Source organism: Poecilia formosa, unplaced genomic scaffold (assembly GCF_000485575.1).
Source record: "Poecilia formosa unplaced genomic scaffold, Poecilia_formosa-5.1.2 Scaffold155, whole genome shotgun sequence".
Lineage (NCBI taxonomy): Eukaryota > Metazoa > Chordata > Actinopteri > Cyprinodontiformes > Poeciliidae > Poecilia > Poecilia formosa.
This window is the reverse complement of record NW_006800094.1, coordinates 891,060-905,220: the sequence shown is the minus strand read 5'-3', so window position 1 is coordinate 905,220 and position 14,161 is coordinate 891,060. Positions and strand designations below refer to the sequence as shown.

At 38.2% G+C, this 14,161-nt stretch overlaps 1 protein-coding gene across 9 annotated transcripts in view; it reads right to left on the bottom strand.

The window, feature by feature from the left end:
- The window catches only part of arap1 (ArfGAP with RhoGAP domain, ankyrin repeat and PH domain 1), a 73,749-nt gene that overhangs the window by 48,339 nt on the left and 11,249 nt on the right, over positions 1-14,161 (bottom strand). For 7 of the 9 annotated variants that reach the window (XM_007564130.2, XM_007564131.2, XM_007564133.2 and 4 more), the window contains exon 2: positions 2,751-3,882. In XM_007564130.2, the coding sequence (XP_007564192.1) occupies positions 2,751-3,775 (1,025 nt within the window). In that variant the 5' untranslated portion in view covers positions 3,776-3,882. Of the gene's footprint in view, positions 1-1,127; positions 1,191-2,750; positions 3,883-4,796; positions 4,900-14,161 lie in introns of those variants that run through there. The other 2 variants (XM_016677418.1, XM_007564137.2) reach the window with 2 other exon arrangements.

Genomic DNA, 14,161 nt, shown 5'->3' with positions numbered 1-14,161 from the left:
AGGGAAGCTGAATAAAGGTGCACAAACTTTTTATATGGAAAGAAAATCATGTATAATTTCCCTTCCACTTTACAAATGTGCACTACTTTGTGTTAAATACACTGAAATGTGTGGCTGACATGTACCAATAAGTGAAACAAGTAAGAAATTGGAAAAACAAGTTTGTCACTGCTATGCTGTTTCTACCCCAGAAGAGGCAATTCTTTTTAACCCCATAGCACTTCAGTAGAACGTCAGAAACACAACCTTGTCTTTCTAAATTACTCACCGTACGCACAAATTACTCCTTAGCTTTTCTTTCTTAAATTAAACCACAGAACACCGGAAAAAAAACGGACAATGACGGGAAACAGGCCCCAGTTCCCTCTTTTTCTCAGAGGAAGAATGCTGAGTGGGGTTTGCTAACATTGCTCTATATTTAACTCAAACTGTTCTGAATAACGATGACTGTAGGCTGAAGAAACAATGACCATTTCTTTTCTTCTCCCACGCTTAAGTTTTAGAGGGTTTTTATTTAGGCAGTTCAGAATAATTGCTCCGAAGCAGCGGCTGAAAAACTCCGACAATGGTTTTGGCAAACAAGGGGCGCTTTTTAAATTAGCAAGTGCACTTGCTGCAACCTTCGATGTTAAAAGCAAGCTAAATGTAGCACAGCGGCTCAGTAATGGGTGCATTTATAAATAGCATTCGTAATATTTCTCTCAAAAACGATGTACAAGATAAAACCTTTAAAGAATACATAAGCTACGGTGTACTTGTAGCACCTCGACAGCAGACAACCAAAAACCCCCAGGTTTAAATTCCATGTATGTTTTCTGTTCTTTGCAGATCTGCAGATCTGCAAAGAACACCAACAATGCTGCTACTTCAGACTACATTTCCCACTGCCAAACAGAACCAAACAAGGGATCTGGTCCCCCCACACCCCCCAAAAAACCATGAAAACCTTCACACTCTTTTCAAGATAAAACTAACTTTACGGACTGACGCAACTCTAACTCTAAACCCATTTCTGTTGACCAAAAAAAAACAAAACAAAAAAAACGTAGCCCCAAACTGAACGTAGCCCCAACCTGAAAGCACAACAGATCCAACACATGCAGAAACATGTTTTATATAAACATTACCTTCCACAACATGCTTGTGAGGAGTCCTCTTCCATAATGATGATACCATCTTAAACACAGACACATCAAAAAAGCAGGAGGAAATGACTCGATGACCAGAAAATGGGAGGGGGCAGAAAGCCACACTGACAAGGAAGAAAGAAATTACCATCAAGAGAGCGTGTGAATGTTTTCCGACAAGGGCTGCAATAAGTCCAGAGATGCTCCCCAGCAGAAAAAAAAAGAGAAACACTTTAGACTTCTCAATCTATATTTCTCACTCTCTCTTTCTCCCGGCGTTGCTGTGAGAGGGTAACGGGGAGGAGAAGAGTTTAAAAACTGCTGTTGGTTGTTCTGCATTGTGACTTCCTCACGCTTTCTACAGCTAGTTTCCCTTCAAAACACAGATGTGTGTTAGTCATAATCGAAGCGACCCGCAAGAACACGAACAATCTTAAGTTTCAGGTTTCCCTTACATATGAAGTGACGGAAAAAAAAGATTCTCTTATCTGATGTGCCGTCGCCACAAAACATGAAAACAAAATGCTATAAAACTGACTTCTTTTTTTTTTTTTTTTAAACTGCTCTTCCGCTTAAGAGCGAAATATGGATTTGTAAACACCGCTCAGTGTACACTAATTACATAAATGTCTAAAAAACATAAGACAGAATTTTCTTTGTGAACTTTCATTGTTTATTTCCCCCCCAACACACATGCACAGCTCTTTGGAAAAAAAGGAGAAACATTAAAACAGAGAATGAACTGGGTGTACTTTCAACTAACTCACCAAGTTAGCATGCTACAGTCAATCGGTAAAAGGAAGTGTTTAATTTTACTTTCAGGAAGTATTCTAAACTACACTGTAACATTTTCAAATATTCTGCACGGTCTGAAGCTGACAAAGGGTGCACTGTCTCTATTATGCTAGCAGGTGGCAGCACAGCTCAAACAACGTTAAATGCCAACTCTTAATTACAGTATCTAACAGCAACTCCAAGTGATTACTATTAATTTTTTGGTTTGTTATTTATTTTTGCATTGCCAGCTGTAACGTTTTACTGAGCGACCGGTCTGACTCCAAGAGCATCCTGGAAATACTGGAAAAAAACATGTAAAATTAGATAAGAAATTACTTAAAAATGAATAAGGTAGAGAGAAAAAAAAAAGATTATATTAGGAATAAAAATGTAGGGGGTGAGGGGGTTGTTTGCTTTTTATACATTTTCTCTTTTACGCTACACTCTGAAAGGCAGATGCAGGAAGTGATGGGGGGAAAGGGAAGGTGGTGGCTTTCAAAACAGGACAAAGGAATGTGCCAAATACTTTAAACTGCTTTTACTTTAACTCAGATCCAGCTATGTGTATTTATCACATGTAGGCAGCCAACTATTTTATTTCCCGTTACTCCAGCCACGAATTCTTCTTAATTAATCTAAACAGCTGGTAGACTACCCAAGATCATACATTTCTTCTATACGTCTATGTCTTTTAAGATCTCATTTAGTACTAAAATCATGGTTTCTTACTACTTTCAAACCTCAATGTCCCTTACTTGTTGCACCTAGAAACATTTTCCTAATACCAACATGTAAATGGTAATGCTGCACTTCAGACTGAAATGAATGCTGTTATGAAAACCTCACCTGTGAGTTTTGGGAGACTGTAGAGGAACCCGCTGTGGGATTGGTGGTGGGCCTTTAGATCCTGCTTTTGGAGGAAGAGGAGGGACACTTTTGTCCTCAATGGGAGAGGAGGTTGAGGAGACGGGAGAAGCTTTCCTGGCTTCATCCCCACAGAAAGATGGGGTAGACGGGTGTATGGGTAATGAATTAGGCCTGGGTGTGGTCGACTGGATGCTGGGAGTTTGGACGGGCGCTTCTGTGGAAACAAAGGTGCTGGTGGGGGTGGATTTCTGGGATGAAGATTTGTACTTTACTTCTGGAGGTGGTACCACAATGATCCTGTCCAAACTCAAGGAGCCAGAGTGTTGAGCAGGGGATGAGACGAAGGGCTGTGGGGGGCAGTTAGGTGTGCTCCGTGGGGGAACAGGTGGCAAAGATGCATCAGGCAGTGGAGACACAATGGGTGTAGGGTGACAGTTCACTGAAGAATTAGAACGAAACTTAGTCCTCTCTTTTGGTACAGGCTTAGCCCTTTTTTCATCTGGTGCTCCACTTCTCTCTTCCTCCTTTCCTCCTACAGGAGCAGAGTGTCTTTGCAGAGGAACAGGCTTTGTTTCACTTTCTCCATTACTGTTGTCTTGTGTATTACACAAATGTCTCTCCTTGGGGACTGGTTTGTCTCTCTCCCTGGGTGTAGGCCTTGTTATCTCGCCATCCATTTTCCCTTCTTCTACTTTTCTTTGCGCGGGAACAGGCACAGGCTTCTCTTTCCTTTTAACTTCAGGACGACTGGTCTGCTCAGAACTCTCTGGCTTTACAACATTAGGGTATGCATTATTACTAACGGTCATTTTGCTAAGGTTTGCCAGGATTCGTTTCTGGTGACCTGGCAGGTTGATGCCCATCCGGTCCAGTTGATCTGTCGTGAGGTTCTGGCAGTCTTGCAACTTTGTCAGCCCGGCCTCCTGGAATGCCTCACCATATTGCTCCAAACGAAGCGTGCTCAGCCAGTCACTCACGTTAGCACTGGATTCGGTCAGAGACATGGCTTGTTAGTATGTGTTTGCAGCATGTGTGAGGGTCAACATGCCATGTGGGTTTGCTTTCATGAGGGAAAGACTGATCGTAGCGATTCAGATCATGGCTCTGCAACCTGCGGAAGAAAGAAAACATCAACATGTCAATTGCAACCAACCACATTATGCAGCTTCAGGATTTTTTATTTTGCTTAAACCATTACTATCTACATCAATGAACATGGTGAAAGCATGTGGATGTGTCAAAAGCAAATTCATCCTTGGATATAGTTTGCAGATGTCTGAAGGCGACACATTTATTTGCATGCAAATATAAACACTCTGGGAATGTCCAGCCATCATATTCTTTAGAAAGAAGTGTAAGATTTAATTCTATTTCCCAGAGATGTGTTTTGGCATGATGTGCAAGAATCTACCCCAGAAAGTTAAAGCTTGAGAACAGAAGGGTCATCAACCTTGATCATACCACCAAATCAGTCACAAAGTGACCTCAGATATCCCAACTTCCGAGAACAGACGAAAGACCACAGAAAGAGATTGTTTGCAATTTGTTAAAGTTAGTCTAAGGCTAAAAGGCACCTGAACACATACATTTTTCTATGCATTGAGACTGAAAGAACAGATGGTTTCACCCACAGAAACATCCAACACTTGTTTTAGGATTTACAAGAGGGTGTTTAATTATTTGATCCATGTGTTCAATAAATGCTGGTTATTTTTTTTTTTTATGTTTATCATTTCAAGAGGTGCTACCAGTGGAAATGTTAGATGGTGCTCCATTCAACCATGTCCTTTTGGCAAACCTGAATCACGTTTTTAACCAAATGACAGCAATGACGCTTCCTGAAACTTTGCATTGGTAAACAAACTTTGTTGCCAACTTGATGAAACGATGCTGAATCCAGAACGTCAATTTATGATGGATAATGAAGATTGTAAAAACTGCCATCGGAGGTCATTTTATTTCAAAGCAAGTGCAAACAGTCTTGTGAAAGATTATTATGGTAAATTGGCATAGTATAAGTCTCACTTTAGTGAAAGAGGAAGTTGTGTTGAAGCCTTGACGGGGGCTGTCATTTTTATCAGCACGACTTCAGCTGAGGAAGGCACACTGTAACGCCTACATTCCTTTCCTGTGATAGAAATAAGGCTGTCAGATTAAACTGGTCTGCCCACATGCATGTATAAACTGTCGTCAAAATTTGTGATCTTACCAAGTACGACCCCTGAGAAGCCAACATGTACTCAGTATGCTGGCATTGTCACTACAGAGCGCTATGTGAGGAAGTGTGAATGACACAGGACTGGTATTCAAATAATGTTCTGACTGACTCGGTAACTTCTCCTTATACGTCTCTGTAACTCACACTTGGTTGATTCTCAGCATCCGCAGGCCCTTTTCTTTTGTACTCTTCTGCATTTTATGTCTCCCTTTCTCTCCGGTTGGGGTTTTATTCACCTTGCCATGCATGGAGTCCTGGGATATCAATGATGTGCATCATATCAAAGTGTGACCTTGATTAACAAGGCTGATGTGGCAGCCCATTAAACACATTCATATTTAGTATAAATATGGCAATACGAAGACACCAACATTTCCAAGTCAATAAACAAACACCTGATGCATTTAGTGTCTTATCTGAAAGCCACACACTGAAACAAGGGGAAACTGCTCGTTTCTTCACATATAGCCACAGACACTGTTTCCCCTCCGTGCACACAGGGCTCTTAACTGAATACAAGTATAAAAGACAAATGGATGGTTTTGGTGATTTCATACATGTTCACAAAGATACTCAACAATGAATTAGGGCTTTTCCAACAAAGTGATTCCAGTCCTTAACCAGGGCTGGTGCCAGAGCCTGAGAGCTAAGTTGCAGCAATATCGTTGAGTCATTAAAGTTTTACTGAGATAATGTTGGGTCCTCCCGGTTTTATTCTTTATTTTTGTGAAGGATTACAGCACATTAACTGCAAAAACTATATTATTTACCCCAGTTTTCCAGCAAAAACATGATCTGATATCCCCACCGTCATTTATTATGGTTGTAATAGTTAATGGGACAACAGTGACAACAGGTTGGATTCCTGCTCCAACGGCCTCTGTTGTAATGCACCTGGACAAGACACAATATGGCAGCCTTGTTTCTGTCCAGTAGCTTGCCATCATCAATATGTGAATGGAAATGACTAATTTCATGCAAAGCGCCTTTGAGTGTCCTAGTAAAAGCGTTATGTAGGTCTGATGTCATTTCATAAAAATAAAATCATTTCCTGTAAGTACAGGAGTGAGTGGCAGACTGACCCTCTTAGGTGTCACTTATGACTTAGGAGAAAAAAACAACAGCTGTAAGACACGGCATAGAAGTCTGATCGTGTTATGCTGATGTTAATCCAACATTTTGCTACCTTTTGAAGCATAGTGTTTTTATGTTTTATTATTTTAGACACGAAACTAGAGTTTCAAACATGGATCTCACAATGCTTTCATTGGTTGCTGTTCCGTGTGGGCCCCCCTCTCACTTCTGACGAAAGCGTTCACTTTTACTGGTCCTGCAACAAACTGGTGCCACATTAGCATCAGTTTTCAGGGTCTGAGGTAGACCTCACAACAGTCGAAACACAAAAAAGTGGAAGGTAAACAGTGGCATCACTTAAGCACTAGATCCAATTTGGTGGAAAAGAACCGGAATTTCATCACCGTTCCAACAGCAATCTGAAATGGAGGGTTTGAAATGGAATGAAATAAAACAATAAAAATTTTTAAGTGACCTAGTCCAACGTTTTTCACATCTCAAACTGAACATTTCACTACATTCAAACCGTTTTTCTTTCGGAAAATTATTTCACAAGCAATAATTTGTCTCCTCAATTTCGTAACCAAGGTTTTTCTTTTGCAATATTGCAAGCAACATTTAACTTGATTGTCATCTCAGCCTCATGTGATAATGCATCTGCTGCTGCCTGCCGCTGAATGGCAGTGCTGAGAGGAACGCCTGGGCAGCTGCGGCGTTTCATGTATTTTATAGATGTATTAAGTTTTTTGGTAACACTTTATTTGAAGGGGTTGAATAAGACTGTCATGACACTTTCATAAACATAACATAACACATCTCATGAACATCAATAAGCCTTCATCATTACTGTTTAAACTTTATCTTTAATAACATAAAGTTACCTGATTTTTAAAGTGCAATCAGTAATACTTTTATAACAAATTTATGTCCGTAATGATTTCTTGGTTAATGTCAAGTTGTCATAACAAATACATTTTGAATAATGTCAACTTTGTATTAAAAGTGTCATAATTTACCGGATGACGCTTTATGACAACAGTCATAAATATTCATGAAGGCTTATTCATGTTCATGACAGGTGTTTATGACAGTGTCATGTCAGTCTTATTCAACCCCCTTCAAATAAAGTGTTACCAGTTTTTTTCAGTAAGAATGCATCAGAACCAGTCACAAATGCATTCTTGCCGTCCATGATGTTCCCACACTCTTTACAGTATGTGCAGAGCATTACAGTGTACTGCATCTTAGCCAGCAAAACGGGTCAAACTACCGCCTTCATCTGGCCAAGTGCAAGTACATGGACGTTTAGAGTGAGCATGTGTGAGTTTTAATTGCACGCACCACAAATAATTGTTTGTACACATTGATATATGCACTCAGATTAGTTTCACTGTGCGCTCAAACTGGTGACACAACTAAAGTGACATAAATATCAGCAGTGCAATACACAGGGAAGCTCCGTTTTTGAGCAAAAGTTTGGGATCTCACTCAGAAGAGTGTGGGTGTTTTCCCCCATGAATGCATTGCACATAACCTAACTTAGTTTACTATAATTTGAAAGGTAAATAAGTTAGTTTATGATGGAAACGCTTAAGCTTGCGAGTTGGCAAGTCACTCACAATAGCGTGAGTATATCTGTGAAAGCACTGAACTAGAATAAACCTTATGTCATCCAGATAATGCAGATTTTCTGCCATCCGTGTTTCTAACAGAATCCTGGGTGTGAATTGATTCCAAAAACAGAAACTATGTGAGGACTAGAATACCTGACGATGAAGAAAATAAACATGAGTGAAACCCAGGATTATAGTGTCAGAAATAAACATTTGTCAATGTGTGACAGTGTTTAAATTAACCCTTTCATGCTATAGTGGTATCTACAGTGGACAGCTACCTAAAAGCCATTTTCTTGTGCTTCATGTGGATTTTTATGTTATAAATGCACACAGACCACTGAAGTGGACACTATTCCATCATAAAATACACTATCAACTACTGGCCATCAGCTGCAAATGCAAGAAATTATTTTTGTCAAATCCAATATGGCCGACAGACAAAAAAGCGACTCTTGCAAGAGTCTCTCTTGAAGCAGAGACTCTTGCAGGTAAAAAAAATTTTCCTACCTTTTTTTTATGCCTTAGCCCCCCCTGCCCCCCCACCACCAAACTTTTTTTTAAATCCTGACACGAAGGATCATAATTCATGCATGAAAGGGTTAATACATTCCTCTACTAAAGCAGACACCACAGTGTACAGGGACTGCGTCTCTTGCCGTCAGCTCTCTGATAAAACACAGTTCCTATTTTTTTGAATTGAGGAACTTCAAAACTGTTCATGCAATCAATTACAGTATGATTGGCTTTCAGCTGACCTTGGTGAGTTACTCACAATCACCCGAGCATGCAAAGTCTAAAAGTAATATTTTAGCACGTACGCAATTTTATTAAGTGGATTTCAGCATCTTTGACCAGGAATTAAATATTTTACACAAGCAGTTTGTTAAAGTTCTTAATCAGCCTACAGTTTTGTTCTTATTGTGTGGGTGTTGACTGTGAACCGCATTGAGAAGTGTTAGGAACTTTTCTAGTGGGTGAGAAAAACTAAAAAACAAATGTCAAATGCCTAGGCCTCTGCCCTTCTTACTAAATGTCTGAACATTTGCAGCCAGGCAATGTTTTTTTTCTTTTTTAGATACTAAGCAAAAAGTCAAGACAAGAAGCATGTACCTCAAGTTTTTAGAAGATTAAAGAAAATAACGCAGTAAATGTAATCTCCTTCAAGAATGCACAAGATTTAAAACATGAGCATGTAAAGTATTCAGTTTGTGATTACTGAGGCTTTAAAATTAAGCTTGGCTACGTTTGTTGCCCGAAAAATTTGGGTGGCTTTTGATTCAGGCTTCCACTGACATTCTTAGCTGACATTCAAACTCTGAAATATTTACTTGCTGGAGACTTACTGCATTATTTTGATTCTAAATACGCCCACTGTCACTGTAGGTCAATTAGGTCATACACATGGCGATGTCGTGGCTTCGCATTTGTCTCTTCCCACTTTCAGTTTATATCTTACAAACCATTTCATACTTGTGCATGCCACCAGCACTTGTCAGTTTTAATATGTGTAGCAAAGATATTTGTATGAACAGTTGAGATACATGTGAATTAAAAAGCTCAAATCCTGCACAAATTTTAATTTAATTGTAAATTATTTAATAAAGATTCACTATTGCCTCTTCTGCCCAGCCACTGCTTATCATAATCCCTATTTAGGTCAACCAACTGCTATAAAATATGACAGATTTGGAACGCTGGTCAAATAAAAAATAGCTAAGCAACTTCCTAGTCAATGTGATTTATTGAAGCATATAAGCACCACTATAAAATTGTTTTAAATCTTCAGTTGTTAAAGTACAAAACAGCCCCAAGGCAATCAGGAACTCTGAGATCTTTGACAGGAATCGCATAAAGCTTTTTTTGTTTGTTTTATACAAAAAGTTAAAAGAAAAAAAAAAAGTCATCATAGCATTCTGCCATTTGATGAGACGACTCAATATTTCTGTCAAAAACCAATTGTACTGAATAAAAGGGTCAATGAGTAGCACTTAAGCTAAATAAACAATTTAAAAACTTATATTTGCAAATACGTAAGACAAAGGATGAGGTGAGCAAATATTTTGTATGCTGTTTAACAATCAACAATACACACTTCAAGCTCAACATTAATACAGCATTACTGCTGTTTTGCAAGCTGGAGAGAGTCAGTATGAACTCTTGGTATTCTACCTTGATTTTCTTAACTTCCCAAAAGGAAGAAATTTAGGTCTGCTACAGATTGCTTAAATATGTTCAGTATGTTAAAGTAGCTGTTGAACTTTTAACCACAGCAAACTGACTTTCCTTTCATTTCTTAATCTCTTATTCAGTATTTTAAAACTTCCCCTTTTTTTTTTCTGCATTTTTCGACTCTTCCCCACCTCTGTACGTCTCCCCCTCCCTCCCACACAGAGCTTGCAATAAACAGACTCTCTGTACTGCCCTCACAATGGACGGTTCTGTTGCCTGGGATAGAGGACGAGACTGACAAGAAGGAAGGAGTCATGGTGGGGGTCCGCTGTTCGACTAGGCTCACGCTCTAAGACGAGCGCTACCCTAATCATACTATGTGTGAGAGACAGGATTCCTATTAAATTGTGGTTCATGTCTCATATCCTTTTCACAATTCTCAGAAAGAAAGACAACTGTGATGCTCTGTCTTCTGTTTCTCCATTTCAGTTACCTTATTAGTGTAACCAGTTCAGATACTATTTGCATCTGTGTTTATATTCCAGTGACAAAGGAAAGAAGAGTACACCTTGTGAATAAACCTGATCTTCATAACAAAATCTTTTACTTTCTTAAACTGTTGACGCTTTTTTGCCTCCTTGTTATGTGTCTTTTAAGGCAGGTGTCTGAGAGTGCCAGTGTGGTTTCACCCAGCCACAATAACCCTTGACCTTGTTTCATTTTAACACACCACTGGAACTTTGTCTTTATAATTTCTTACGCCATTTAACCCTACATATTTTCATAAGACTGTGAAAGGCAGTTTTAGGCTGTATTCATTGCTTTCAGTGGTTCCACGTGTGCATCACTTGGTTTAGATATACTATATAGAGCAGCGGTACTAGTAAAAGATGTGTTGGCCACTACAGATGCTAAGGTGTTAAGATTTCTGGGTTAAACCAAAACCCTTGACTAACACTGAACTTGCTCTTTATAAAACCTATGCAAAAAAAAAAATAATGTGTCTTATTATATTTACTTATGCTTTATGTTCATACAAGGAGCATTTTCTTCTTCAGACAATCAGTAACATATTTGTAGAAACAAACATAACACAAAAAAAACTTCATGATTGTCAGCACAATAAAAGCATAGTAAATATTAAAGTGGTCCTACATCACTCAAAATTAAGTCTATTGCAGAAATGTCAGAACATTATTTCACATTTGAAAGCTAAAACATACACTGACTAGCAACAGTATTCATGACTTTTGACATTTTCCACATTTTGTCACATTAAAACCTGAAGCATCAGTGAATCAGTGGGACTATGTGACAGAGCATCACAAAGTAGTGAATAACATGGTTATCCTTTTTTTTACAAATCTAAAAAGTGTAGTATGTAATGGCTTTTGCTGTAGACTAGACACGACTTGGTAGGTTTTCACAAGCTTTTTCCATGTCCAAGTGATAAATTGAAAAGTGCTGCTCTAAGAGATGATGGGTTATGTTTTACAACCCAACTCTCAGTTGCACTTCTCCTTACAACAACTTTCTCCATGACCTGTCTGCTGTGTTCCTTGGTTTTCATGATGTTTGTCCACAAACACACCTGTACGGCCTCCACAATTTAGCTGTGTTTGTACTGAGATTAAGTTATCCACATGGTTCATCAGGTAACTTCTGATGGTAGTTCTACACCAAGGCTTGTTTCTAGGCATGGGTAAATAGAGTTAAATAGAAAAACACACAAGACTTAATTTAAAGTATTTTACATTTTAGAACAATGCGTCGTTTTTATTGTAGCAAATAAAATACATGAAAAAGTTGCTGTTGTAACGTGACAAAATGCACAGAAGATACAGATGCACGAAAACAAAGGTTTTATTTAGTCAGACAGCTTCATCTCATCTTATCTGCATTCGATTTACTTTTAGTTTAAAAAGATTTCCCTTTGTAAAACTCTTTGGTTATCCAACATCACAAATTGATTCAAAAGCAGGTGAATATTAGCTACAGCAAAGTAAAAATTAACTTAAGCTCCAAGAACTGACTCCTAAAATAAATAAACTGAAGTTATCAGGAATTGCTGTTACTTCTCTTTCTGTATCTTAACGAGTTACAGGAACTAAAGGGGATGCTATAACAGAGACAAGAAGCAGAGCTTAAATAGGTCTCTTGCTTTGTTTATCTTTTCCTTTGTGCCTCTCATCACAATAACTATGTTAGTCTGAATCTCAGAAGTCACTCTGATCAGCCTTCTACCATTTCATCTTGGAGAATACTCAGAAACATGCCACGACATCCTTTTACGGGTTTCTGATAAAAAGTGAGAGGAGGCAAAACCTTATCGGCCCATCTAACTACCATTCGTCATTCTTAGATGATTCAAGTGTGAACATCAAAACCCTATTTCCCTAAAAACAGCTACAGGAAAAGGTCTGGCGGGTGAGGATCATTAAAGTTTAAGTTTAATAGCTCAACACAGCTTGTTTAAATAATTACCTCTCAGTGTTAGCATTACACATAATTGCCACTTTTACAGCTAAACCTATAAGCATTTATAAATGACTGGTTTGTTGTAAAAACCGGTGCAAAAAAAAATCCTCCTTTTTTAAAATTAAGTTCTGAGAAAATCTAATACTACTGCATCAAAAGTAACGCTACTTTGAAGACGTAGCATGTGCAGCTTTTATTTTTATTATTTATCAAATAATCAGATAAATACTGCAAAAACGTTAAAAATTGAAACAGGTGGATCTTTACCTAAACGTTTGACCGTCTTGAATGTGGAGATGACTCCCAGATCATAACTTTAACCTTAACGAACTAAGCAACTTCTAACATTGTGCAACAGTAGAGATGGCATAAACTGGAAATTAAAAAAGTGGCTTAAGATAAAAGATTGATGCCTTCTAGTAGAAGTCTTCGACACGCATTGTGGGTTTAAAATGCGCGCAACATACTGGCTGAAGTGAAACTGTTTGTGCAAATCAGGATTGCACAGTATTAAGAAAACATGTAACTGCAACACTACTTGTTGAACTAAACCCACATTTTCCTCATTCTTCCTTTTCTCTTGTGTCATTCTGGTACACCCTGTAGTCTAAAGCACGGCAGTCATTCTGCTCCCACCAATGCTGAGCTGCAGTAGTAAAAGATTTCCTGTACACACAGTAGGAATACAGATAGAAATGTAAAAATGCATTCCTCTGAAATGTGCATTAATTGATAAGATTTACAGTAATTTTTGTTGACAAAAACATAAGATTAAATCAAATTTGATAAAAACAAAAATGACAAATGTAATTAAAATTAGTAAAAAAAAAAAAAAAACTATGTACTTTGACTTGTACTATGTAAAAGTCAAAACAAAGACTTTTGACTTCTTTCTTGGAAGTCAAAAGTATCACTTCCTTGAAGGAAGAAGTTGGAGTGGAAAATCAAAGACAAGCTGACAATGAGAGTGATGAAGTTAAAAAGCACTGCAGGACAGAGTTCACGTAACAAGGTGAGGATCAAAATGTATCAACTGCTTTTTGCTATCAAAGTACACCAAGGTTTTTATGAAGTTACAGTTTCAAAACTGCTTGAATCTTCTATTCCTGCGATTCAAAACCTTTTCATTGATGCCAGAGAAAGTGCCAGACTGGCTGGAGTTTTGCTTACCCCACCCCACCTCTCTTCTTCCTGGCCCACAAGAAAGTCAGCTGTTTGGGAAGCAACACGGAAAAGAAAAAAGTTTCAAGCTGCAAACGGCTTGTCTGCTTAGCAGCTGAACCTTTAATTATCTCGCATATGTGGCTCCCATATACGATACTTTGCTTTTTATAACTGCGCAAAACTGAGAATTTCTTTTAAATAAAATAGGTTTTTGCTCACTTTGACTTTAAGTTCAACTCATTGCTTGCAACTAAAACAATAGTTATTCCTTGATTTTCAAACTATCCTTAGCTGAAAGAAATGGATTGATAGTGATGAGCTGTTTGTAGCCAATGCTAATGGCATTTATTCTCACGTCTATTAGGATGCTGAATAATATCCACCTTATACATTTCTTTTTTATGAAAACAAACAGGCTTTGTTGTATTTATTTTATGTTTTTTTTAATAAGACTTTTCATTATCAACCATCATCGTTTGGCTTGAGGATACACGTTAGAGGTAACCGTTTTAAATTAATTGCTCATTGACACTAATAAAACTGAAGTGTCAGGAGTATATAAATAGCTGACTCCGGTTTTAAACTGATCGACCATCAACACACAAATCTCAGCCACAACAAATACCACAGCGGCAGAAAACAATCACAAAGCCAACGTTTCATTTGTGCAT